Source organism: Solea solea, chromosome 8, assembly GCF_958295425.1.
Source record: "Solea solea chromosome 8, fSolSol10.1, whole genome shotgun sequence".
Taxonomy (NCBI): Eukaryota; Metazoa; Chordata; class Actinopteri; order Pleuronectiformes; family Soleidae; genus Solea; species Solea solea.
Genome location: NC_081141.1, coordinates 15,143,056 through 15,169,608, shown reverse-complemented (window position 1 = coordinate 15,169,608; position 26,553 = coordinate 15,143,056). Strand labels below are relative to the sequence as shown.

Here is a 26,553-nt window from a genome sequence, read left to right as displayed (position 1 = left end):
TTAGACCTCAGAGATAAATCGTGTTATTTTAATAAACCACAGTTATAGTTTTTCTTTTTACACGCATATCCCTATATAAGTGAAGCCGGTGTCTCCGCTTGGCCTTTCACCACCTGTTGCTGAGTAACTGCTAATTAACCGAGCTAAACGTGCTGCTAAGTGACGTCTTTGCCGATGTTTCCCTCGTCGGGTCTCTTTGCTGGTTTAATATGTCCTGTCTCTAAATATGGGGTTTGTGAGCGACCTCATTGCCCATACAAACATGCTTTCACGGTACGGGACGATGTGTCTGGTTCCTCCACAGTGGTCGACTCAGCAGGTCAGTGTTCAAAGGTATGCTGGCTGCTGCATGCTACATCTGCTATACGTTCGTCTGTTTAGCCTGTTAAACCTTTAAATGGCTTCCAATACAACGGTAAAAAAATGAATGCGTTATAAAACGTCATTTAATTTTTATATTATATTATGAACTAACTTGACTTTTTTGTTGGCCATAATGAATCTGAATCAGCAGAAAGCTTTGAAGAACTACAACTAGCCTACTGCTGGACAGTTTGTTTGATTTAAATCAAGAGCACACCTATCAGTTTATTAGCAGACAAAAGCTATTTTAAAAGCCAATATTTCTCACTTCTTATATATGGGGGCCCACTTTTCAAGAGGGCAACTATTGTGACCAGTTCATTCTCAGTGAATGGCAGTTATAAGCCATTAGGAATATCAAATGAGCAGTGTCCCAATGTTATGACAGTTTACTTAACTTGCCTTCATATCACTACACATGAGATGTTTTACTGTATTCCCTTTAAACAGGAGTCAGAAATTACTACTCATCTGTCTGTGCTGCACCAGTGAGAGAGGAGACTGTAGATGATAGCATCCAGGAGCTGGAACGGATCAACAAAGAGATTGAGACTGTCAGGCATGAGGTGGAGCTGGAGCAACGGCGACTGTCATGCTACCAGACCATACGGGTGGACCAAAGAAATACTGTGTGTAGTCTTTCTGATTCCAAGTCTGAAAGTGCTGGTAAAAATGCAGACAAAGGCTCTTGTGGACTGTCTTCATGCACAGACTTTTATGAGACAAACACCCAAGTAAGGAAGTATGTTGTTGACAACTCAAAACCCAGGACTGACTTGGAGTATGACCCATTGTCCAACTTTTCTGCTGGTTTACGGTCTTGCAGCACCTCTGTTAAGGAGCAGAAACCTAAAATTGTGCAAGAAACAAGGCTAGTTGTTCAGGCTAATACCCCGTCTCCTGAGCCTCTTGACTCAAATGAAGACAGTGTCCTGATTATTGACATTCCTCCCTCACCTGACAAAAACCTAATTGGAATTCAGGAACCTGTTTGTGTTGCTGGCAACTCCAAGGGCACAGTAGAACAAACAAATGAGTTCAAAACAGCAGAAATTTCACTAGATTCTTCACCATTATGCTTTACAAAAGCTATGGCATACCAGATCACACCATGTGTATCAGTGCGGGCGGCAGTTAAAGTTTATAATCATTGTGATGCTGACAAAGGCCAATATCAGTCCAGTGTAAATGAGAACAAAGGGTGTGAAAATATACCAGCTGGTGGTAATGTAATTGACCTAACTGAAAGTTTAGAGAATCTGGAAAGTGAGTGTGAGAAAATTGCAAATCTACCCGTCTATTCAGACCAACAAGGTCAGAGTTTGAATAATCTGAAGGTGGAAGGGGAAGAAAGCACATTTCAAGGTGAACTGCCTGAAAGTGAGCTATCCATTAGGGTTGCAAAACTGAAAACCATACAGCCACATAATCTTTCCTCAAATATTTCATTTTTTGATAAAACTTCAAACTTGGATTCACTGTGCAGGCAAAAGACCATGCCAACCCAGACAATGGAGGTGCCAGCTCAGAACAGTGTTTATAACCACTGCTCTCTTGAGAATAGTGTGTCGTCACTGGTTTCAGGCAGCCAGAATAGAGCACTCATTAACAAGACCTCATCTGTAATATATCAGGAGCAAAAAGAACCAGCTTTAGTTGGCAACCATTATCAAACATCTGTCATCTATCACTCACATTTAGCAAACGGAGTCGATTCATCTGAACCCAATGAGCAGCTTTTAGTCGAATTTGGCAAAGAAGACGTTATTACCATCTCCAGCTCCGAGGAGGAAGAGCTCAATTATTCTGACATGGACTTGTCTGACAGCGACCCAATGGAAGAATGCTACAGGATCTTCATGGAGGCAAATAATGAAGATGGGAAGGGACGTGAGGAGCAAACCAGTTTGTCAGTAAGTATATTGAAGGTACTTAAGATCTAAGATTAATATATTTCGTCAACAATAGGATTTTTTTTCTCCCGCCTTGTTTTTTTAGGATGGAACTATGGATGTAGAGAAGCAGGAGTTGACTGTCGCTCCCCAAGTGTTACCAGGAAAGAAGAGAGTGGCTCACGAAGCCAAACATACAGAGGTACATCCGACACTAGAACGTAGCAGGAGCTAATCTGAAATAATCAAAATGCCATGGCTTTCCCAAACTTAAACAGTGCAGCCTGATTTAAATTGTAAAAAGAAATCTTATGTGGCCCACCAAACAATTTCAAACTCAACACCAATAAACAATCCTTTTTCCACCTGAAAGCTACTTCTCCAGCATGTGTTTTATCAAATGTGACCAGTGGAAAACCTACTAGGTCCATAGTTTGTATCAGCCCAAAATATGTAATGTAAATTTCATGGCTTTATCACTAGTGATTCCTTTAAACTATTCCTTTTATTTAAACTTGTATTTAATGACCTGTCGTGGCCCACCTATAGCAACATCACAGCCTATTAAGTGAGACTTGCTGTAGACATTTATCATGCAAGGCACCTCTAAAACACTAAAATGTATTATCTAGTTGGATTTAATGCAAATGTGACATTTACTTGAATAGTCAGTACATTTTTGTATGCTGAAAATATTTAAAGCAATTTGTGTGGTTGTATGCATGGTTAGAAATAAAATGTTTTTGATATTTTTACTAAGACATTTGAAAATATAAATATGCATTTCTTGGCATAGCACGTTTACATTGTAAAGATGGTAGTTATGTCAACATAGGAGTACAATGAAATGACAACACTCAAGAATCATGAATAAATGAACCATGGAATCATAAAAGGTCCTGTTCACTCAGCAGCCAATGGCGAAGATCAGACCTGAGCCTCAGGTATTGGTCCCCCTGCGTGGGCCAGTGGCTTCAGGATTTGGCTCCCAGACCTCAGTCACTTCAAAGATTCAGCAGGTACAGCAAAGAGCCTCCATGGTGGCTGCTTCAATAAAGGGTGGTCAAGCATTTGTCTCCATGACCTCTCAGAAGAAGCAAGAGACCCAGACTACTGCTGGTCCTTCCACTCATGCCCATGTAGACACGCAACCTGCCCCTGTGCAAAATGGTAAGCATCGGACTGTAGTGGACTAGATTCATTTTCTTCATCTTTTTCTGATCTTCAACTTTATTTATCAAATTGTAACCAAAAGAAACTAATACAGGAAAAAAGAGGTATTTTCCACCATCACATCTTATCTACGACATGTATGAAATATATTTAACCTGTATTCGTAAAGCTGAATTTACTTCCATTTCTTTGCAGATCTTTTATCGATTTCTTTTTGTGGTGTATTGTACCAGCTTCACCTGAATGCCTCATCTGACTGTTTTTTTTTTCTTCATTATAAAGCTTACACAAACTACCTGTCTTTGGGAACTGCTGTGATTGAAGTAGGCAATAACTTGCACTTCATCCTCCCAGAGGGCACCTTCCCTTTTCCTGTAACTTCAAGTTCCAGCCCTGTTACCTCAGTGTTGACTCCGGTCAGAATCGTGCCCAGGAGCAATCATCTTAGTATGAAACAACTTTGTCATAAAGCTGCAATAACCCCTGTGCAAAGATACCACACAACAGCACCTGTGCTCATTCCTGCTCAAACTCGGAAACCTTCACTGGCCTCTGCCTCAGCACATTCAAATCCAGCTGCCTCCACTACTACTCCTCCTGCTGCCCATACTGTTGCTGCCAAGGTAGGAAATGTACATAATACATTTTATAGACTCATCTGTAAATGTAAAGTTCAAGTCCATACTTTGTATTTGAAATGGTGATTTCTTGTTCTTTGTTGAAATCCTCTTCATGCCCAGATAGCAATTAATAAAAGTTGTTGGGTAGAAAAGGAGAGAAGGTGTAGTACAAATCCGCAAAATGTTGGAGTAGCAGTCTGCCCCTTACCATTGTGGGCTCACTGACAAATGCTTGAAGCAGAGTAATGGAGAAGAAACACTGGGCCGACAGCTTTATTACTACAGACAACGCCATGTTTGAGTCAAGGAAGGAAACACTAAACATTATCATAATAAACCACACTGGTTGGCATGTTTGCCAATCTGTTTAGTGTCAACAAAATGATTTGTGTTTATTACTGTTTTTTTTGTTTTCCCCCTCCCAGACAATATTATGTCGGCTTTCTGTATGTGAATAGGATTTCAATTACAATAAAATGTCTTAAACATGTTACAGACTAGAGCTTTAAATCTGCTAAGTCAGGTATGTTTAACTTATGTAAATGTTTTTTTTTTTTTTTTTTTCCCCCCCAGCCTGTGCCAACTAAACGTAAGCTGAAGCAAGAGGCCGCCAAAGAAAAAGTTCCCCATGATCTCAGACAGCGATACGTCAACATATTTACAGAGGAGTTCCTCAAAACAACAGCCAATGTCAATGATGCCTTTGAAAAAGTGAGTGTTTGCCATCAATGTCATTCTCACCAACAAAGAACTTTGTTCAAATTTATTTTTGTCTGTTTTACTGTTGATAGGCTGTTGCCGAGGAACGGACAGTGTACAATCGCAGTGCGAACAAGCTGAAATATTTGAGCGTGGCTGTTAATTCACTAAAGAGGCTGAAGAATCTGAGCGCTGCTTCAGCTCAAGGTGAGAACGTCAGTAAAAGAACATTATTCTTTCTGAAATGTAGTAGTGCACGATATAAATGTAGTTCATGATATAATTGTCTCTGCAGGTAGAGATGAGGTAAACGGTCATGGATCCAAAGGCAACATACCACTTCACCGGGAGATGTTGAGAGGAAATGGTCAGTCGGTTTACTTTGAATGCATTTGTCTTGTCAAACTTTGACAGCCTCTCAGTGTGTGTGTGTTTTATTCTCATCAGATGATATGGCATTGTATGAGGGTTTGAAGGATTATCTTTTGACTGAGGAAAAGCTAATTGAGAGCAACTTCCCTGTCCAGCACCCAGAGAAACCTGGCTGTGCTGCTCTGTTTGCTGACCCCAAAAAAGGCATCACAGACCGTAAGTGAAAACCTCAAACTAAGTCATGTTGTTCTCATATAGCATCACTAGAGGGCGCCCTTTAACCTTACCTATACTTCAAGTAAAGGTTGCGGCTCCCATCAAATTTCTCTCTGGTGCTGAGCTTTTTCTGTTTTGTTTGGTAAAAGCTCTGAAGAGGATCTGCTGTCGATGTGGGGCCACGTACTCTGTGAGCCAATCGGGCAAACATGTTCGCAAGGAGGAGTGTACCTATCATTATGGGAAAGGAGTTGAAAATAGAGGTGAGTTTGCCATCAGGAGGCTACAATTTATTGTTTTTTTTTTATTACCAATTGATTTGTCAGTATCTTTCTGGGTTGATTGCTGCTTTTCAAAATTGTATATTTCCAGTATTCTGATGTTTTAAAGACCAGCAAAGTTTTTATGATTTTGGTTCATAAATGACAAACATTTGCCACACTTGCTGATTAGATTAAATCATGTGACTTATTGTTACCGATGTTCTAAGGTCTATAGAACATTTTGGAGCATTTGGGATGTTGTGTAATGTTTGCAGTGCCAGGTGGAGTGGAGACTCGCTACAGCTGCTGTCAAGGAGTCATGGGAGCACCTGGATGTCAAGTGTTTCAGGTAGGAAATGATGCTTAAAATGTCAAACGAAAAACATCCTGTAATGACGCTTTTTTTTTTTTTTTTTAATCCTCAACAGTTGCATGTCCATGACTCCCTCAGCCTAGAAGGGTTTGTGTCTACTAGCCCCAGACATTCCTTGGATAAGAGCTGTCCTGGGGTCTACTCCTTGGATTGTGAAATGGTGACATCAGCTTCTGTCCTCCTTTTTCACCATTTGAAACTCGTGATGTGCCAAAGAAATAAGTTGTTTTACTTGACTCTACTCTTAAACACATTGTCAAATGTTTGTCTTCATAGTGTTACACTGTTCATGGTCTGGAGCTGTCCAGAGTGACGGTGGTCAACTCTAGTCTGCAAGTTATCTACGACACCTTCGTCAGACCTGATAATGAGGTCATCGATTATAACACAAGGTAAAGTTACAGGCTGGTCACATGTAATCTCCTGTCTTCCATCTAAAATTATTTGTGAATGGCCCATTAGATTTAATTATAGCAGACAGTAGGGTAACAAATAAATGGGAACTTAATTTTAAAGATACAGCTTGTGACATTTTACCTATGTAGGTTTTCAGGCATCAGTGTGGAGGATGTGAAAAGTAACAAAACATCGATCAGAGAGGTGCACGAGACCTTATTGAGCTTCATTAGTGCCGACACCATTCTGATCGGACATGGCCTGGAAATGGACCTCTGTGCCCTGAAGGTGACTAAGAAAGCTATTCTCAATGTCAGACCTTTTGCTGCTTGCTTGAACAAAATCCGTTTTTAAAATGAAGTCACATCACATATAATACTATACAAGTTGTGGGTATTAAAAACCAGTGTTTAAAATCAAAAGGTTTGGAACTCTAACATGTGAACTTCGTCTGCCCCCAATTGCTTTTTCCTGTTAAGTCTTTGCTGAATTGTTATTTCAATGCAATTTTGTTACATACAATGCTTTTATCAACATTCAGTCAAAACCGTTGATGGGGCTGGGGGGGGGGGGGGGCAAGGACAATGTATTTAAAATCTTTAGCATAAAGTACTCCTTCACAATGACTGGTAATTGGTGAATTATAATTATTGCTGCAATAATATTTACTTAGTTTAGTATTGCTCGTTGTGTGGATAGTTTCTTGGGTTAGGGTTTTTGTACTGAGCCGAATCTTAAAATAACCCAGAACTCGTAAAACACAAGTCTTAATGTTAAATGTCATTATTTTTTCACTGCTTTAAACTGTCCATAGAAGGTTTGGAAAAACAGTTTTTGCTTTCCAAAAGAGGTTTTGAAGAGACGGGGACATCAGATATTTTTTTTTTTATTCTTTTTTGCTGTAGTTATTTCATGGCAATATGGTGGACACCTCAGTGGTCTTCCCCCACCGCTTGGGCCCCCCTCACAAGCTTACCCTCAACAACCTCACTGCTGAATACCTGCGCAAGATCATCCAAGAGAGCGGTGGGTCATCATGGATTACTTGCAGCCACCATAACAGTGTTATGATCCAAATAAAGACAAAATTACAATCCTATTTGAGTGTAAATAAAATGTATGTCTGAAGCTGTTTAACTCAATAACTTATATATATTTTTTGTATCATTACAATAATGTATTCCTGTTTCTCTCAGTTTGTGGCCATGACACTGCAGAAGATGCTACCGCCTGCATGGAGCTCATATTATGGAAGGCCAAAGATGGAAAACTGAAAAAATAATTGAAATAATACTCACTACTGTTCAAACATGAGATGGATTCTCTGAAGCAAATCTGAATATGTCATATGGGAAGGCTGTTTTTCTTTAAGTTTGATTACATATAATTTGGTTTGTGTTAAAAATGCAATATTCTGCATGTTCATGTGTTCAAGTTTGCTACAGTGTGAGCAGAAAACCTGCTGAGGCAGGTCATAATTATTGAAGTAAAGGCACAGAATGAAATGTACTGTTGCGTGTCCTTCTTTCAAACCCACAACAGCCAATGAGCATCTCGATTTTCATGTCTTAATTAGCCTCAGGTGCAGTTACAAGTAGTATGCACCTGTGAGCAATTGCACCAATCAGTCTGTGAGGCAACAGATGAATAATCTACTGGAGAAATGTAGAGGTTTTATTGTGTTTTTAAGTCGATGTTTACTAAACATGTGAAACAACAGTCCTGCTCCTCTTCAGCTTAAAATGACCATCGAAGCAAAAAGAGTTTCAACAAAGAAGCTGTCAATCTCTCTTACGAAGTTATGAATTAGTGGTCCCTAGACTAGTAAACCTAGGATATAGACCAACAGGACAACTATTTAAGTTTTTAATCCACTACTCAGTTTTTGTCTTTCCTTTTCTGCCACAGCACTTCCCCAAGCAGAAACTGCAGGCCTTGATGAAGAGGAGTGTGGTGAGCAGAACAATGGTGAGGAGGAAGGCCAGGACATCCAGGCTGTGATACTGGTACCAGGTGAGCTCATGGGCTTGGACTCGCAGATGTGCGGCACCCTTGTTTCTCATGGTGAACTCGATCCAGTATATTGCCTCATCCCGAGGACTTATGGGTCTGTCATGGTGGATCCTGGACAGCCGCATGGCACTCTCCTTGTACCTGTTTATCAGGGGTTGTTAGCACTTGAACCTTGAAACTCTGTTGGCAATTAACCTGTATTAGACTCCATTAGACAGAATTCTTAGAAGATAAAATATCTAATTTCTAATGTCCATCACTAACACATATTCGAGTATATATTTCTTAAAAACATCTTGATTATTGCTCAAGGTGACACCCAAGTTGTCTTGTTTTTTTTGACCAACTATACATTGATTTTCGACAAAAACAAACAAGCAAAATAAATGAACTCTGGTTATTTTAGCTAAATCTGTAGTTTGTAACATTTATATGTATACAAATGTTCATTAAGATTTAAACCATTGTCTGATGAGTTTGCACAATGCTGGTTAAGATCAGCTTCACATGATTCTCTCTGTATTGAGGTGTTGGGGTCTTGTGTTGCCCAGTGACATTCCTGCACTGCTCACAGGAAGTGATTAGTTTTGTCAAGACTATATAAAGATGGACAGTCTTCTGGTTTAAAAAGTGAAGAAGAGAAAGGGCCAAAAGGACAGAACCTTCATATTTTGTACTATGATGTTAAGTAAGGTCACACATTTGACTAGAGACCCTAATTATCATGATTCCTTTATGGCACTCTGTCTAATTTCACCATTAATTTATTTTACAACATGCTTAAATGATAAACACTTTAAAAGCAAACACTTTAAAAGATACTTGGTGCAGATGTGTTAGAGAACTTACGATTCATCATTGATGACAGTATTGACGGCATCTCTAAGGTCCTCTGTCTTCATGAAGTTTAAGTCCACAGTGAGTGCAGCTCCCTTAGCCTTCATATGGACCATGTTTGTTGGCTGGTCAGCAAACATGGGGATGCCCACCATGGGAACACCGTGGTAGATGGCCTCATAAATACCATTTGTGCCGCCATGAGTAATGAAAGCTCTGGCCTTGGGGTGACCTGATGGGATACCAAAGGTCATGATGCAATTATTTTTCTAACCCAGACTGGCAGTTAAAGGACATGGCTCACTGTTGTATGTGTCTTCATGTTCAGATGTACTTCCAACATAGATAGTCCTTATTGACCCACTCTGCACATGCCAGTTAAATCATTTTGTCAGGTTTGGCGTTTAGTCTCAGGACCAGCATGCACAAAAAAAACATACTTTTGAACAAATAAAGGGAGACTTTTGAGGTGCCTGAAAGTGTGGGGGTGAGATTTGGTTACGTAGACGTAGAGTGTGTGACCTGACAGAATATTGGAAAAGACTTTAAATCAAATCTCATTAAGCAAAAACTATTATACACACAAGCATCTAACCTCAAGTAGATCTGTGTGTGCCCTTTGTGCACAGTTGCTTTTTATTGTTGGTCCAAGTCCAAGGCACAACTCCCATTCATTCAACCTGAACTTGTTATGAGGTGATAACAAGTTCAGGTGCACATTCACACTGGAAGCAGTGATTAAATGGCTAACCAGTACTCGCCTTTTTATTAAAGTTAAACTCACCAAGCAGGTCATTCTGGGGAATCCAGTCATATATTCTAGTGTTGGCACCCAGAGTCTCTGGTTTTTCTCCTTTGTATCTCCACAGCACCTATAATGACACAAAAAACACTCAAACGTTGCTAATTTTGTCATTACATACTAAAACACATTATTTCAAAGTAATTATAATGAGGGAAGTTGTAATTAAATTATTATGTTGCGTTTGCCACTTACCCTGTGGTTGTATGCATACCACAAAATAAAGCCATAGTAACTTTGTACCATTTCTTATTTTTTTAAATGATCATCTTAAATATATCAGCCAGTGTTTTTGAAAACTGCCAGTATTTAATTACATCAGAAAGTTACCACTGGAATATAAAATCAAATGCAACATCCTCTTCTGACCTTTTGTGGGATCTGAGCAAGGGCTGAGGCAATCATGTTTCCTTTCTCTTTGGTGATGTTCTTGATCATAGATCCCAAAGTGAAGATCACGATGCCAGCGTCTCCTGAACTCTGCACAAATTCTTCCATGTACTGCAAGAGTAGAAGTACATTTCAAACGTGCTGTGGATCCATGGAAGATTTACAGGCCTGCACTAATTGAGACAGCATTACCTCTGGCAAAGGTTTAGCAGGTTTGCAATGGATTCCACCAACATATTTGAAGTTAGGGAGGATGGGATGAGGGAAATTAAAGTCCCAGTAGGTTCGCATCAACCAGATGTCTGCTTTACCCATCAACTCACAGGCACTGGTGGGTGTCCCTGTCATGATGCAAAAATAATGAATGACTGCATCACTAATACCTTAATTGAGATAATTTTCAAAGCATTCCAATGAATTCAATGCAGTTACACAGGAAAGTATAATAAGATGCTTACCTTTGACTTCGGAGTAATATTTATCTAATTCTTTCCAAGAAACATCATATAACACCAGGTCATTAATTAAATAGAATAAAGTGTTCCACACTCTCTCTGAGAAATCCATCTTGTCGGTTAGTTTGCTCATATCACCGGGGACAAAAGAAGGTGGAGCGGGTAACTGGCCACAGTGCCTCTCCCAGTTATTGACCAAGGAAAAGCGCAAAGTAAAAACCAAAGGGGTGCCCAAAATATCTGCTAATAACTCACTGCCGGGGAAAATGGGGTCAGCCAAAAGAAGGTCATACTTTTCTTCCTTCAGCTTCTTTATAATGGGTTCTGATTTCATAATTCCATCCAAATACTTCAAGGTATACTGCATATCATGCCTCATCATATACATGGATTTGATGTACAACTGCAAGTAATTCATTTGATCCATTTCATACATGGAAAAGTATAGGATTTTGTCAAGATATTTCTCCATCTCCTCCATGGAGACTGACACGTTGAAGGGTTCGTAATGAAAACTTGAAGACTTGCTGTCCATGAACAATGATGCACTTGGTATGAGGACCGTCACCTGGTGTCCTCTGTCGACTAGTGTGTCCAGCACAGGCTTAATGTTAATCCAGTGGCTGGCCTCCGTGTGCCACACTAAAATTTTACCCCCATTTACACTCCATGTCAAACAAAGAGCGAGCAGCACACAAACGCAAAGGTCCTGTTGCAGCTTCATGGTGACTCTTAGAGGAAATGTTGCTGCAGCCTGATCCTTTTAAAAATGTGCTTGGGGATGAGCAATTATTAACTTCACAAAGCTGAACTCTAGTTCACAGATCCCCTTTGTACAGCATGCAATTGAATAACAAGCCCTATAAAGTGTGGTTAGAGGTAAAAGGTCAATGTAAATCAGATTACTTGCCATAATCTTTCCCTTACTACTAAGAGGTTAATATGTTTCATTTTTTATTGAAAGTAAATAAAACCATTGTCATTTGACATTGTCATTTTAACTTTACCTGTACTTCAAGTAAAGGTTGCAGCTCCCATCATATTTCTCTCTGGTGCTGAGCTTTTTCTGTTTTGTTTGTTAAAAGCTCTGAAGAGGATCTGCTGTTGATGTGGGGCCACATACTCAGTGATCGGGCAAAAATGTTTGCAAGGAGGAGTGTACCTATCATTATGGGAAGGGAATTGAGAATAGAGGTGAGTTCACCATCAGGAGGTTGCAATTTATTGGTATTGGTATGGGTGTGTGGATTACTTGCAGCCACCATGCCAGCTGTCCATCTGAGATCCAAATAAAGACAACATCACAATCATAGGGCATGGCAAGTTTATTTCTAGAAGCACTATTCATATACAGGGCAACGTGTGCTTTATATTATATTTGAGTGTAGATAAAATGTGTGAAGCTATTTAACTCACTTAATCACTGTGATTTGTTTTTGCATCTGTTACAACAATGCTCACACTGTTCATACATGACAGGATGGATGTCATATGTGAGAAGGCTATTTTTCTTTTAAGTTTGATTACATATAATTTGGTTTGTGTTAAAAATGCAATATCCTGCATGTTCATGTTTGCTATAGTGTGAGCAGGTCATGATTGTTGAAGTAAAGGCACAGAATGAAATGTACTGTTGTGTCTTCCTTTCAAAACCACAACAGCCAATGAGCATCTAGATTTTCATGTCTTAATTAGCTTCAGGTGCAGTTACAAGTAGTGTACACCTGTGAGCAATTGCACTAATTACTCTGTGAGGCAACAGATGAATAATCTAATCAAACGGAGAAATGTCGAGGTTTTATTGTTTCTCAACTCAATGTTTACTAAACAAGTGAAACAAACAAAAGTCTTGCTCCTCTTCAGCTTCAAATGACCATCAAAGCAAAAGAGTTTCAACATAGAAGCTGTCAAACTCGATTGGAAACAACTTCTTGTTTATTAAGTTATGAATTAGTGGTCCATAGACCAGTAAACCTAGGACATAGACCAACAGGACAAGTATTTTAGTTTTTAACCCACTACTCAGTTTTTGTCTTTCCTTTTCTGCCACAGCACTTCCCCAAGCAGAAACTGCAGGCCTTGATGAAGAGGAGTGTGGTGAGCAGAACAATGGTGAGGAGGAAGGCCAGGACATCCAGGCTGTGATACTGGTACCAGGTGAGCTCATGGGCTTGGACTCGCAGATGTGCGGCACCCTTGTTTCTCATGGTGAACTCGATCCAGTATATTGCCTCATCCCGAGGACTTATGGGTCTGTCATGGTGGATCCTGGACAGCCGCATGGCACTCTCCTTGTACCTGTTTATCAGGGGTTGTTAGCACTTGAACCTTGAAACTCTGTTGGCAATTAACCTAGGACAGGGTTCTTTAGACTGATTTATTTTTTTCAAGAATCTTGATTATTACTCAAGGTGACACCTTAAGTTGTCTTGTTTTTTTCTGACCACAAAAAATATACATTGTTTTTAGACAAACAAACAAAATAAATACTCTCTGATTATTTTAGTTAAATCTGTAGTTTGTAACTTTTATATGTATACAAATGTTCATAAAGATTTAAACCATTGTCTGATGAGTTTACACAATGCTGATTAAGATCAGCTTCACATGATTCTCTCTGTATCGAGGTGTTGGGGTCTTGTGTTGCCCAGTGACATTCCTGCACTGCACACAGGAAGTGATTAGTTTTGTCAAGACTATATAAAGATGGACAGTATTCTGGTTTAAAAAGTGAAGACGAGAAAGGGCCAAAAGGACAGAACCTTCATATTTTGTACTATGATGGTAAAAAGGTCATAAATTTGACTAGAGACCCTAATTATCATGAATCCTTTATGGCACTCTGTCTAATTTCACCATTAATTTATTTTACAACATGCTTAAATGATAAACACTTTAAAAGCAAACACTTTAAAAGATACTTGGTGCAGATGTGTTAGAGAACTTACGATTCGTCATTGATGACAGTATTGACGGCATCTCTAAGGTCCTCTGTCTTCATGAAGTTTAAGTCCACAGTGAGTGCAGCTCCCTTAGTCTTCATATGGACCATGTTTGTTGGCTGGTCAGCAAACATGGGGATGCCCACCATGGGAACACCGTGGTAGATGGCCTCATAAATACCATTTGTGCCGCCATGAGTGATGAAAGCTCTGGCCTTGGGGTGACCTGATGGGATGACAAAGATCATGATGCAATTCTTTTTCAAGTTCTTATTGACCCACTCTGCACATGCCAGTTTTATCATTTTGTCAGGTTTGGCGTTTCGTCTCAGAACCAGCATGCACAAAAAAAACATACTTTTTATATACATGACTGATCAAATGCCATATCCTGGCATCTAGAACTTAAGGTGGCGTAATACTGCCTTGGCTGATTATTTCTGATTTCTTCACCCAAAAAACACTGATGCAGTTTGACAAAACAGAAATGTATTATTACTGAGCTGCTGTTTGTTGGTATACTGCTTTTGTTGCTGTTATGTACATATTTTGTAAGACTGATCAAATGCCATATCCTGGCTAGGATACTTTATATACTTTATTTAATATTGAGTTGGTAATTACCTGAGTAATAATTAGGAAATTCACAGCCTTAATGTGGATTAATACCACCATGGCTGATTATTTCTGCTTATAGATGCCAGCCTCTTGCATGGTCGTTTATTTATAATTATCACTATGTCATGTGAATTATGTCAATGGTCACATGAGGACATGAGTCACATGGTGTTACATCAGCATGAGTAGTAGTAAAATCGGCTGTTCACTTGGCAGATTTTTGGTGTTTGAACGGAGAGGGGGTGGACACGCAAGTCCTACTTTTTGCTGACCGCTTAGACCACACACTTGGACAACGTTTTGTACTTCACAAGCAAATAAAACTACAAGTCGCAGTACTTTGGAGCTGTGGTTTATTGACGCTTTTACAGCCAGCACGTCAGCAACATATAGTTTTACCCTACTCAGCCTCCTGTTTGTATTTGGATAGTCATCTATACTGATGATTTCTTGAATTTGCTTAAATCAAATCTCATAAGCAAAAACTATTATACACACAAGCCTCTACCTCATGTATGTGGGTGTGTGCCGTTTGTGCACAGTTGCTTTGTCATTGTTGGTCCAAGGCACAGCTACCATCCGTTCAGCCTGAACTTGTTATGAAGTGTAATATATTCACGCTGGAAACATCCAGTGGGTGAAGGGCTAACCAGTATTTGCCTTTTTTATTAAAGTTTAACTCACCCAGCAGGTCATTCTGAGGAATCCAGTCATATATTCTAGTGTTGGCACCCAGAGTCTCTGGTTTTTCTCCTTTGAATCTCCACAGCACCTATAATGACACACAGAAATTGCCAATTTTGTCATTAAAATGTTTTACTTTTTTAAAGTAATTATGAGGGAAATAAAGTATGTATTAAGTCTTTATTTGTAAAATGCTCTGTTTGCCACTGTGGTTTTATGCACACCACAAAATCAAACCAAAGTGATTTGGTACCATTTTTGATGATCATCTTAAATATATCAGTGAAAACAGAAATTCACCACTGAGATAATGGCATTCACCAACTATCTTCGGACCTTTTGTGGGATCTGAGCAAGGGCCGAGGCAATCATGTTTCCTTTCTCTTTGGTGATGTTCTTGATCATAGATCCCAAAGTGAAGATCACGATGCCAGCGTCTCCTGAACTCTGCACAAATTCTTCCATGTACTGCAAGAGTAGAAATACATTTCAAACCTGCTGTGAATCCATGGAAGATTTACAGGCCTGCACTAATTGAGACAGCATTACCTCTGGCAAAGGTTTAGCAGGTTTGCAGTGGATTCCACCAACATATTTGAAGTTAGGGAGGATGGGATGAGGGAAATTAAAGTCCCAGTAGGTTCGCATCAACCAGATGTCTGCTTTACCCATCAACTCACAGGCACTGGTGGGTGTCCCTGTCATGATGCAAAAATAATGAATGACTGCATCACTAATAACTAAGATGAGATGACTAATTCCAAAGCATTCCAATGAATTCAATGCAGTTACACAGGAAAGTATAATAAGATGCTTACCTTTGAATTCGGAGTAATATTTATCTAATTCTTTCCAATTAACATCATATATCGCCAGGTCATTAATTAAATAGAATAAAGTGTTCCACACTCTCTCTGAGAAATCCATCTTGTCGGTTAGTTTGCTCATATCACCGGGGACAAAAGAAGGTGGAGCGGGTAACTGGCCACAGTGCCTCTCCCAGTTATTGACCAAGGAAAAGCGCAAAGTAAAAACCAAAGGGGTGCCCAAAATATCTGCTAATAATTCACTGCCGGCATAAATGGGGTCAGCCAAAAGAAGGTCATACTTTTCTTCCTTCAGCTTCTTCATGATGGGTTGTGATTTAATAATTCCATCCAAATACTTCAAGGAATACTTCAGTTCTTGCCTCATCAAATCCATGTATTTGATGTACATCTGCAAGTAGTTCATTTGATCTATTTCATACATGGAAAAGTACATGTAGTCATCAAGATATTTCTCCATCTCCTCCATTGAGACTGACACGTTGAAGGGTTCGTAATGAAAACTTGAAGACTTGCTGTCCATGAACAATGATGCACTTGGTATGAGGACCGTCACCTGGTGTCCTCTGTCGACTAGTGTGTCCAGCACAGGCTTAATGTTAATCCAGTGGCTGGCCTCCGTGTGCCACACTAAAATTTTACCCCCATTTACACTCCATGTCAAACAAAGAGCGAGCAGCACACAAACGGAAAGGTCCTGTTGAAGCTTCATGGTGACTGTTAGAGGAAATGTTGCTGCAGCCTGATCCTTTTAAAAATGTGCTTGGGGATGAGCAATTATTAACTTCACAAAGCTGAACTCTAGTTCACAGATCCCCTTTGTACAGCATGCTATTGGGTAACAAGCTATAAATACTGTGTGGTTAGAGGTAACAGGTAAAGGTTAGTCAGATTACTTTAAAATTCCATAATTTTACATTTAATGCTACTAAGTGGTTAACGTGTTTTCTCTTTTTATTGAAATATCAACAATTGAATGGTGTAACATGACATTTGGTAGAGATGCCCATGGTGTATTCACCCATAGCACCACTAGGAGGAAAAAATAATACTTTTGCAGCTCATGAAACATCTCAACATTTTGTTGATTACTTTGTACAGATGTTAATGGATCCCATGTGACATGGCTAATCTTTGTGCCGATTTGACCTTTAATACTGCCATAGGTTTGACATTGGTGGTTTTGAGTGTGTTGTGCAACTGTGCATGGATCACTGGAATGAAATGTTTTGGTACAAGCATTCAGGTTCATGGATGAATTGTTCTATGATCACACTAAATTAGTTGTTTGTCTGATATGTTGGCTAAGAATAAGTTGTATGCTTATACACCAAATGGTAAATAATATTTCCACTGAAAATCATGTTTCCAGTGTCCTTGACTCTGTTCGAACCTGGCATTAACATCCATCCTGAGAGATTCAATCATGTACAGATATTTCTAGGTGCAGGTATGAATGTGTCCTCAGTGCAATCCCCCCACACAAACCCTCATTGTCACATGATTTCTTCTTTCTACTGGTTAAAATGTTTCATTCCACAGCAATGTGAGTACAGATTTGATTCACTCAGCCCCACCCCCCAACACACCCACGCGCAGAAATTGGCGACATAATTTTATTCTGGTGAACATACATGATGTCTGTGTGTATTTGAATACACGCGGGGGAAGCCAGGTGTGATCACAGGAGACCTATTCAGGATGCATTTTAATGGCAGGTGTGGAAAAACCCTAAATAAGGTGCTCAGCATGTGATTGGATCACAGAGGATGGATGTTACCAGGTCTGAAGGGGGGGGGGGGGCTTTGTGAGCATGTTTGTATGCTGATAACATTTAGCTCAGTATATTTTTGTAAACAGCTTTTTCTGATTGACAAATAGCTCTTGTAACTCCACCCTCTATGACAACAGATAAGGAATGTCTTTGTCCGTGTCTGTATCTTTCCAAGAGCTGTCAAACCTTTACACCCATTTGTTATTGACTAAGGCAAACTTTATAGAGATGAAAGAACCAGAATTCAACCTTCTTTAAATTTCATATTTTCATTCTTTAAACTGTTAGCAATATGGTTGAGCTGAGAAGCTATGCTGTATTTAAAGGAGTGCTGTGTAGGATTTAATGGCACTTGGGTTTTAGTTGCATATTGTTAACCACCTTAAAACATTTTGCTTCATTTGTTACAGCGACCTCCGGGAAGCATACAAACCCAGGAAGACCTGCCCAGAGCTAGAGTTTGTATTTGTCTATTCTGAGCCTCTGTGGCGGTACAACATGGCAGAGCCTGTGGAAGAGGACTCGCTCCCTGTGAAGTTGAAAGGGCTTTTTCTAAGGTAGGAAAACCTCAACCACTATACTCTGGAGATGCAGTAAACTGTCGAAGACATGAGTTCTGTATAAAACAGCACTAAACATGGTTGTCTTTTAGTCTGACATCATGTGAGTTGGAGTGGGCAGAGCTGTCAGAGTGGCTGTAGACTTTAAATCTACCAGCAGAATGAAGCAGCTGATTTCAGAAGTCTACAGGGGCCTGGGTCGTCAGCTTATAGTGTGAATACTGCGGAGGCGGGGCTCTGTGGACCATGCCTTTAGGAATTGGTGACATAGAGGCTGTGTTGTTCTTGGTAAATGTCACGTTTAACTGTTAGGGTGTCTAAAATCTTAACTCTGGGTACTTTGGCCCCCTCATTAACATTGTAGATTCCTTTTGACACAGGATTCAGGAGCGTCTGGAAAAAACAATAAGCATTTGAATACTGAATTCAATGCCCTGTTGATGGAGTCATTGGCCATTCAGTGTGTGTAAGTGTGTACTGCTGTTGTCCTGGTGGTACTGAGGATGTGTGAGAGAAAATGATGATGGGTGTAAAGGAGTGATGCACACATAATGGAGTGTCATGGTGCATTTTGCCCTTGTGTTTGATTCATTCATTTCTCAGGAAGTCAACCATCTTCCTTCCTCTACATTCCTGCTGCCTCCTCTGCTCCTTTTACTGTTTCCCCCTCTTTGCTCTGTCTTTCTGTCTACCACAGGGTAAGGGTTACAGCGTATTGCTTTTTGAAGTAGATATTTGCATAATCAGATTAGAATGCGCGATTGTCAGTGGGCTCCCCCATTAGAGGGTGCTCCAGAGGAGAGAGGGTGCTGTCCAGCTCAACAATGAAGGACTCCCCTCCTCTCTCAGCTTCCAATCATCCCTGCACCTGCATCCCACCCACCCACCAACCAACCAACAGCGGACTGTAGGTCAGCTGCAGCAGGCAGACCACGCTTGGACTTAGAGCTGTGGAAGAGTGAGAGAGAGAGAGAAGGGGGGGAGGGTTTTTTTCGAGTGCATGACGGGAGTGGGAGGGCAGGGGTTGAGCTAAGATATTTAAACATGCAGAGTGTGAATTGGCTTTAAGGGGATAAAGAGCTCAGGGCCTATCAGTTGGCACCCAACTCCAGAAATTCTTTTTCATGGGCGCCTCACCCGGGAGAGCGAGGGGCTGCCTGCACTGATCTGGTCCATTGTGATAACGGATTCAGACAGTGTGTTAGACACTGATAAGGAAATGTGCTCTCAGTAGACGATTACCCACATACTCGGGAGAGAATAGTCAATCAGCCAAATATACTTGGTGGAGGGAATGAGAAGTGTTCAGATTTATTATTATTTTCAGTACAGGGCTTCATAGTCCTGCTAGAAAGTTGAGGTCAGAGTAAAGCTCATAATGTGATTGGGTGATTTCTGTAAATAAGGTGTATCAGCAAAATGCGTTTCACAGCTCCACAGCATGCATGCAAAAGCTATCGAATGCCTTCCTATCCAGTTTCAAATGATGAGATGAGTGAATCGCTGAATGTTTTTGAGTGACCGAAACATTTCCCACACAAAGAAATAACTGGTTTTAATGCTGTATCTCCTTTTACCATGAAATCTGTCCATTTTTACCCAGAGTAGTTTTACTGAGTATTATTTCAGCTCTCTATGAAATTGTTCAATTCAGCATGAAATTGCACAAGTGGTAATATCACTCAAATCCATGCTGTGGGGTGGACAAACTGCTGCTCGACAGTATTTATCAGTGTCTCAGTACAATATAGTTGAGTATTTTATGCAGCCTCACAAAGTGTCACCTGTCATTTCCCACAGGCCTCCAGTGTGTGTCAGTGTGTCCAGCTGCCCTCTGCTCCGTTTACACACCATTAGCCAGAATTTAACTGCCGGGGTGAAACAGCCTGAAACCATCACTGTGTTTACTCTTCAGCTCAGTCTGTTGCAGCTTTCTTGCTTTAAAATGAGACACGTTTTCTTCGATTACAATAGACGGTTAGTAATGTCTGTGTCTGACCTTGGTGTAAATGTCCTGCAAACAACGCGGCGGCTGCAGACCAATCTGCTGAATTTAGATGTAAAAGCTGAAACAAGTACTTATTTTATTTACAAATTAATTACGAACAGTAAAAGTAGCAGATATGTTGGTATTATGAGCTTAGTAACAGTGACTTCTCATTCATAAATCCTGTTTTTATCAGTGACGAAGTCTCACTTAAGGTCAGGTCTTCTCTCTTTGCCTGATCTGGAGCTGGTCAACCACACTTTTTTCATCTCGGTGGGATTATTGTAATTCATTTAGGGCTGAAAAAAAGAAAACCTCACAGCTGCTCGGCTATAAACCAGTACTAGAAGACAAGGTCATATCAGTCCTATTTTAGCCTCACCAGTCAGAGTCAGAAATTATTTTAACTGATGACCTTTCAAAGTACTTTGTCATTTCTGATTTCCGATGTGCCAAAGTGCAGGCTTGGATGCTCGGCTGAGACTCTGCGGGAGAAGCTCGACTTTTGCGGTGAAAGGTTGCCCATCTTTGAAACCTTTTGCCTGAGGATCTGAGTCTGCAGAATCATTGCCATTTTTTTAAATCACCTCCTAAAATATATCTGTTTAGCCAATTTGGTTTTTCATTTTCATAAATCCATTTTACCTGCTTGATTGTTATTTGCCCCTGTGGGGTATTTTTCTTTAATTATGTATTTCATATACATTATTAGTAGTAATAATTAATACTTTATTAAGAAAATATCATAGATAGCAGTTGCAGCTTTTGTTATTTGGACTGTCGGTTAAGGAATTTGAAAATGTCACTTTAAACAGTACATCAGAATCATATATATATATATATATATGTGTTCTTCAAAACTTTAGCTGTAGCGCAAATTATAGTTGAATCTTATATTATTTTGCTGTTCTCCCGTATAAAATAGTGTGAGTAGTAACAAAAGTACGATTTCCTTCACAAACTCCATCTGTGTGTTGGTCAACTGGTCAGTGTTTGACATCAGATTGGCCTCTGACCTGAGGGGTCACAAGTTAAGCTGCGTCACTTTCAGCACTTTTCTCTCAAGCCTTTGGTCAATGGACGGAGAGCTGAGGGCAGCTTGTGTCCACACGGTCATCACAGGACCTTTGGACAAGTGTCTCTGTGCTTATTGAACATGGACAAAGATGTCGCAGCTCTGCTCTTAACTTCACATCCCTTGTGTCTTGCATAGTGCCGAACGCTTTCAGTAGAACCAAACCAGTTTATTGAAAAAGTAATTAAACTGTCCTCTCCATGGATTTCATTATTTTTATATATATATGTGTGTATATATATATATATATATATATATATATATATATATATATATATAGGAGTTTCTGGAGCCATTTCAGTAGCTTCTCCACTGTCAAAAGGTGCTTGTATGATGAGTGAAAGTGGGAGTGACCTCTTTTGCTCAAAAGATTGAACAACAACTTAATCAACAAATAATTTATTAAATAAATCAATAAATAAATAAATAAATAAATAGTTGAAATAAATAACATACTGTATATTCACAAGAAAACCCAAATAACTTACAAACGAGGTATTAAGAGGATCATTCGCACATGCTTCACAGTAGACAATCAATTCATATTCTTTGGCCATACGACATGCGTTGTTTACTTTACAAATCAAATAAATACATGAAATCCAGAAGATGTTTGAGGAAATAAATAATAATTATTCAAAGAGGATTGTCAGTTTTGCCCAAATGCCACAAAGTAATCCCATCACAGATGTAAAGAGCAATAAACGGAAGTCTGTCAGAGGAATGATTCCTCAGAAGTCTCATAACCTTGATAATTGAAATGAAAGGTCAGATTTAGGTTTCTCTCGAAGAAAAAAGTCCAGCATGTCGATTTACATAAAAAAGTGCCCGTGGCTTTGTGAGATGATTGCACTGAACTGAACTGGCCCGAGCCATTATCTATTCAAATGCCTTTCAGAATCTATTGCTTTAAATGAGAAATTCCTTAATCCCTCTGTTTCCTCATTGGCAAAACATCCTATCATTGCAAAGCTAAATTAGTTCCAGGCAGAACAGCAACAAGGAATATTAACAAGACACGGGGGGGGGGGGGTATTGTACATCCATTATAGGTTACACATCCATGCAGAATACAAAATAAATATTCACCTGCAAATCATATTTTAACACTGATCATCGAGGAGGCTGCTACATTTGGGTTCCACAAAAATTATACAGTATTGCATCTTCTGCACTGAAACATGAGTCACACACTAGGTGACAAATGTAAGGAGCCTTGCAAAAGGACAAGGTCAGTTTTTAGACCCAGGAAAAGGGTCCGAGTCCGTCCAAGAGTTTTGTTCTTTAATGTCATAATGTCATTTCTACCAGGCCTCAGCACTGTCACAGCTGGATCCTGGTGATGGAGCTTCGGTGTCACTTGTCATGGCCCAGGTGTGTGGAGGGGTCTGCAGCCGCTCCATGTTTCCTTTGAGGAAGGAGAGCAGAGTGGCAGGGGAGTGACTGGCCGGTTGACCGCTCTGGCTCTCCAGCAGCTGCACCAGGAAGTTGATGTAGCGCATTGCCAGGCGCAGGATCTCGTTCTTGCTCAGCTTCTTCTCCGGAGGATGTGTGGGGATGAGCTTTCGGAGCTCGGCAAAGGCGGTGTTGACGTTGTGCTGGCGCCAGCGCTCCCTCGTGTTGGTGAACACCTTCCTGGTCATGGTGTCGAGTGGAGCTGTGTTGATTAAATGATTGACAGATAATCAGTCAGCAACTGTTTTTATAAATCGAATCATCATTTCTGACATCTGACCAGATTTTCAGCTGTCATAATAATGTGATAATCAGAGACTGAATATTTGACCTTTTTTTTATTCCTTATTGAACAAAAATGGAGATAAACAGCAGCAATGGTATTTTGCCACATTTGTGAACACATTTGAGTTCATGATAGAAAATTATACATTTTTTTAAATTCATAAATTATATCCAGAATGTATACAAATTAGTGAGTTTTTAAATGTATTTGTTGCTATATCTGCTCCTGTTGCTGCCATTAGAGGACTTACAGTATGATAATATAATAAAACGTGTGAAAATGTATTCACAGGGTTACAGGTTAGAATTGTTCAAAAAAGTGCTCTACATTATTTAAACGTCCTTTTAATAGGAACATTAACATGTTTACTGCTTGGAAATAGCTTAAAATTTTGTTGAACATTTTTTTATTAGTCTGCAAATAATTTGATTTCATGGTATAAATTAACATTGTTTATTTACTACTATACAACAAGAGTACATAATGTATTCTTGTATTACACCAGTTGTAGAAAGTCATGGTCTAAAAAAAATACCACAAAATTGAATGTCTCACCTGTGTGGTGTGTATTTGTTTGCAGAAAGGTAAAGAAATCTCAGCCGCAGTGTCGGTGGGTCATCTGAGTCCAGAGGGTGTGAATGTCCACTCAGTCACGTCTTCTCATGCTCACTGAGGGATCCTTATGTCCGAGACGGGAGGAGAGCAAGAGAGAGAGGTAGGTAGGGAGGGAGGGAGGGATGAGAATGGGGGGGAAGACTGCTGCAATACTCGCATCCCACATTTTATAGCAGCGTGAACCCTATTGTGTGACGTGTGCTGTTTAGGAGGATGGTGTTAACTGAGGATGATAGTTAAAACACACCCACTCTCGGTTATCATTTAGAAGCATGGGGGGGGTGGGGGGGATTTAGACTCACGTTATTCACAAATCATCACTTTAAATAATTTTTTTATTTGTTTTTGTGAAACATTTAAAGAAGATTCATGTGTGGTGGTTTTTCCTGGAGCTTTCATGATTCAACAGCTTTTTAAGAGACCATTTGTGCTGCTTTATGACTCATTGCTCGTTTAATCCCTGAAGGTTAGCATTAAAGGTGACAAATACATTCCCATTGAGGTGAAACTGAGACGTTCATCTCGCTGATCCTTCTCTTACTGATGTGGACACTTGTTCCTTTCTGTTTTCTCTGACATTAAGCGTGGACAACCCACCGTCCGCTACAGCGTGGAAAAGTCCTTGATATTGCTGGCTGCTCTGCTATTGAATTCAGCCTGATTGGGCTACAGAAGGTAAAAATACCATATCCAGTTTGACAGTCAAACAATATGGGTTTTGTTATGACTATGGTAATCTTGTTGAGCCATTCTAAAAGGCCACACATAAATTACAGAGGAAATGGGGGAGAGCACAACGTCCTATCTCACCTCACTGCCGCCACTCCTCACCCCTCTTTCCTCCCCCCCGCCTCCCACTTTTAAAAAAACTAGTCTAATTTAAACAATGTCACTGTTCTTTTTACACCCTTCAAGTGTTGTTTCAAAGACGCAGCCTTCCATAAAGTCTGTGTGTGAGTTGGAATTTACATAATCCGATTAGGGGCCGGGATTAGTCCTGGGCCTGGAGAACAGGCCCGATGGGGGCCCTTTTTCTGAATCGGCCATTCATGGGTCCTGCTGCACATCCAAGAGGCTGCACCTGCAGGCCAGGCGCTGCCGCACTCCATCCAGGCTCCATTGCAGGTCTACAGACACACTCTCAGTAGCATAGTTTGGCCACTTTGTCAACTTTATCACAGCAGCAAGGCGAGGAATCACATACGTTAAGCAGCACGTCAACTTAAGTCTGCATGACGAGTAGAATCTGAGGGACATGACTCATGTGTGACAGCAATGTAGTTATGTGTTTCCCTGTGATTCACAGTTGACGAGCTGTGATTGAATTTAAACTGCTGAATCATAGAGAGGAGTTTGATGCACTAGAGCACTAAGTGTTTTTCTTTACTTGATCGTGTTCTCATGCCTCGATGCTGGCGACTGCCACAGACAGAGACAGAGGAATCATGATCTTGGGTTGTCCATCCCAGTTTTGTGAATGTGATATTTTCTTTACAGTTAACACTAAAGGTTCACTTGGACACAAAGATAAACTGATTAGAATTTGGCAGTCAAAGGTCACTGTGACCCCACAAAACGATACCAAAAGAGATCATTCACAAGCTAATAAATGATGACAAAATACACTTTTGTCAATTTTGGGAATTGGAGTATTTTTAAAATAAATAAAATAATTTGAACTTTATAAATGTGAATGGTTTCTGGTTTCTGTGACAGTAAAATGAAAAGCTTTACTCTGTGGACAGTACAAGACATTTGAAGTTTGAGGTTTGGGAAACCATTTATCTGACATTTTATGGACCAATTAACTAATTGAATAATTGAGGGAAATTAATTGACAGGTTAATTAATCCAAATCATTTTCTCCCTCAACCTGCTGTGCCTGCTCTCCTGGTCCCTAACTGTGGTCGAGCCTGAAATAATGTATCTTAATTATTGGATGGATTACTATGAAACCTATGTAAATTGACTTAATCTGTAGTGACATCAAAAGGGCCTCTCTGGTCCCTACATCATGTATATTGTGTGTGTGTGTGTTTGTAGTAATTAATAATCTAATTAGACTATCATTAGCCTCAGCGGTAAGGCTTACAATATTTGTCTTTTCTAATTGAATGTAGTGATTTATTAACCATTTTAAAATAATTGACCAGAGTGATTATTTTTTTTACCCCTTCTTAAATACAGTGTTTCTATCACTCTGATCTAAAGTCGGTACTTACTCACCAAAAATGTACCACAGGACCCCCCCCCCCCCCCCTTTATTTACAGAGGACACACAAACACACAGGTGACTGACTTGGCTAACTGACAGTGATTTAAAATCACAGCTGTGTGACCTTTGCAGCTGCAGCCACAAGAGGATTCAGGTTTGAAGAATGGCTTTGGTTTAAACAGCCTGTTCATTCCCATAATATTTCTCCTGTCCCATTCAGTCCAGGTTAGGAGGCAATTACTACACCATCATGCTGCTGTTTGCCGAGCTTCTCCTTTAACTATCCTCCCACAGCTTTTGTTCCTGTGCCATAAAAAATCCCCACCATTTTGTCTTTGTTTGTCCACTGCTTGGTGGAGGCCAGAGAGATGTTAAAAAAAAAAAAAAAGCTGCTGGTGGGTTATTGATGTGACCAGCCAGTGCTGGGTATGACTGCCTAGTGGCTTGTAGTCAGTGTCCCCAGGGGTCGTCTTTGTCTGGGGATCATTCCTGAGAGAACTGGCTTCACTCTGCTGGCTCGTGAAGATAAGCACTCTCTCCACATGCTGAGAGAAGATGATAAGGGGATTGCTTCACTAAATGAAAGAAAAAAAAAAATAGCCCCACCATTGGAGCTGCTAAAATGAGAGACTTTATCTGTTCAGCTGGGAA

At 40.0% G+C, this 26,553-nt stretch overlaps 4 protein-coding genes and 1 long non-coding RNA gene across 15 annotated transcripts in view; 2 read left to right on the top strand and 3 right to left on the bottom strand.

Moving 5' to 3' along the window:
- The first annotated feature begins 44 nt into the window (after nt 1–44).
- Nucleotides 45–8,295, top strand: zgc:152968 (uncharacterized protein LOC564848 homolog). Of its 4 annotated transcripts, none has more exons than XM_058637085.1 (16): nt 45–319; nt 814–2,276; nt 2,362–2,457; nt 3,167–3,274; nt 3,347–3,425; nt 3,711–4,051; nt 4,622–4,759; nt 4,840–4,954; nt 5,043–5,114; nt 5,195–5,335; nt 5,485–5,598; nt 5,874–5,947; nt 6,027–6,131; nt 6,248–6,363; nt 6,517–6,655; nt 7,273–8,295. In XM_058637085.1, the coding sequence occupies exons 1-16, from the start codon at nt 175–177 to the stop codon at nt 7,492–7,494; spliced, it is 3,468 nt and encodes a 1,155-aa protein (XP_058493068.1). In that variant the 5' UTR covers nt 45–174; the 3' UTR covers nt 7,495–8,295. The 4 variants fall into 4 exon arrangements, with proteins under 4 accessions (XP_058493068.1, XP_058493067.1, XP_058493066.1 ...); XM_058637084.1 differs by having other exon boundaries at nt 3,167–3,425; nt 7,273–7,393; nt 7,564–8,295; XM_058637083.1 differs by having other exon boundaries at nt 3,170–3,425.
- LOC131464552 (UDP-glucuronosyltransferase 2C1-like) lies at nt 8,207–11,631 on the bottom strand. The gene is made up of 6 exons (XM_058637087.1): nt 10,868–11,631; nt 10,602–10,750; nt 10,389–10,520; nt 10,002–10,089; nt 9,230–9,449; nt 8,207–8,521 (listed from the first exon to the last, which is right to left on the bottom strand). The coding sequence occupies exons 1-6, from the start codon at nt 11,586–11,588 to the stop codon at nt 8,242–8,244; spliced, it is 1,590 nt and encodes a 529-aa protein (XP_058493070.1). The 5' UTR covers nt 11,589–11,631; the 3' UTR covers nt 8,207–8,241.
- Nucleotides 11,632–12,171: 540 nt separating this feature from the next.
- LOC131464666 (UDP-glucuronosyltransferase 2C1-like) lies at nt 12,172–16,686 on the bottom strand. The gene is made up of 6 exons (XM_058637286.1): nt 15,927–16,686; nt 15,658–15,806; nt 15,445–15,576; nt 15,109–15,196; nt 13,813–14,032; nt 12,172–13,162 (listed from the first exon to the last, which is right to left on the bottom strand). The coding sequence occupies exons 1-6, from the start codon at nt 16,645–16,647 to the stop codon at nt 12,883–12,885; spliced, it is 1,590 nt and encodes a 529-aa protein (XP_058493269.1). The 5' UTR covers nt 16,648–16,686; the 3' UTR covers nt 12,172–12,882.
- Nucleotides 16,687–17,968: 1,282 nt separating this feature from the next.
- Nucleotides 17,969–26,553, top strand: part of LOC131464116 (uncharacterized) — a 30,057-nt gene continuing 21,472 nt past the window's right edge. For 7 of the 8 annotated variants that reach the window (XR_009241140.1, XR_009241146.1, XR_009241142.1 and 4 more), the window contains exons 1-2: nt 17,969–18,266; nt 22,643–23,787. This is a non-coding gene — a long non-coding RNA (uncharacterized LOC131464116). Of the gene's footprint in view, nt 18,267–22,642; nt 23,788–24,270; nt 24,363–26,553 lie in introns of all 8 variants that reach the window. The other variant, XR_009241141.1, reaches the window with a different exon arrangement.
- On the bottom strand, nt 21,715–23,833 carry tal2 (T-cell acute lymphocytic leukemia 2). The gene is made up of 2 exons (XM_058636415.1): nt 23,628–23,833; nt 21,715–22,988 (listed from the first exon to the last, which is right to left on the bottom strand). Exon 2 carries the CDS (start codon nt 22,972–22,974, stop codon nt 22,636–22,638), a length of 339 nt encoding a protein of 112 aa, XP_058492398.1. The 5' UTR covers nt 22,975–22,988; nt 23,628–23,833; the 3' UTR covers nt 21,715–22,635.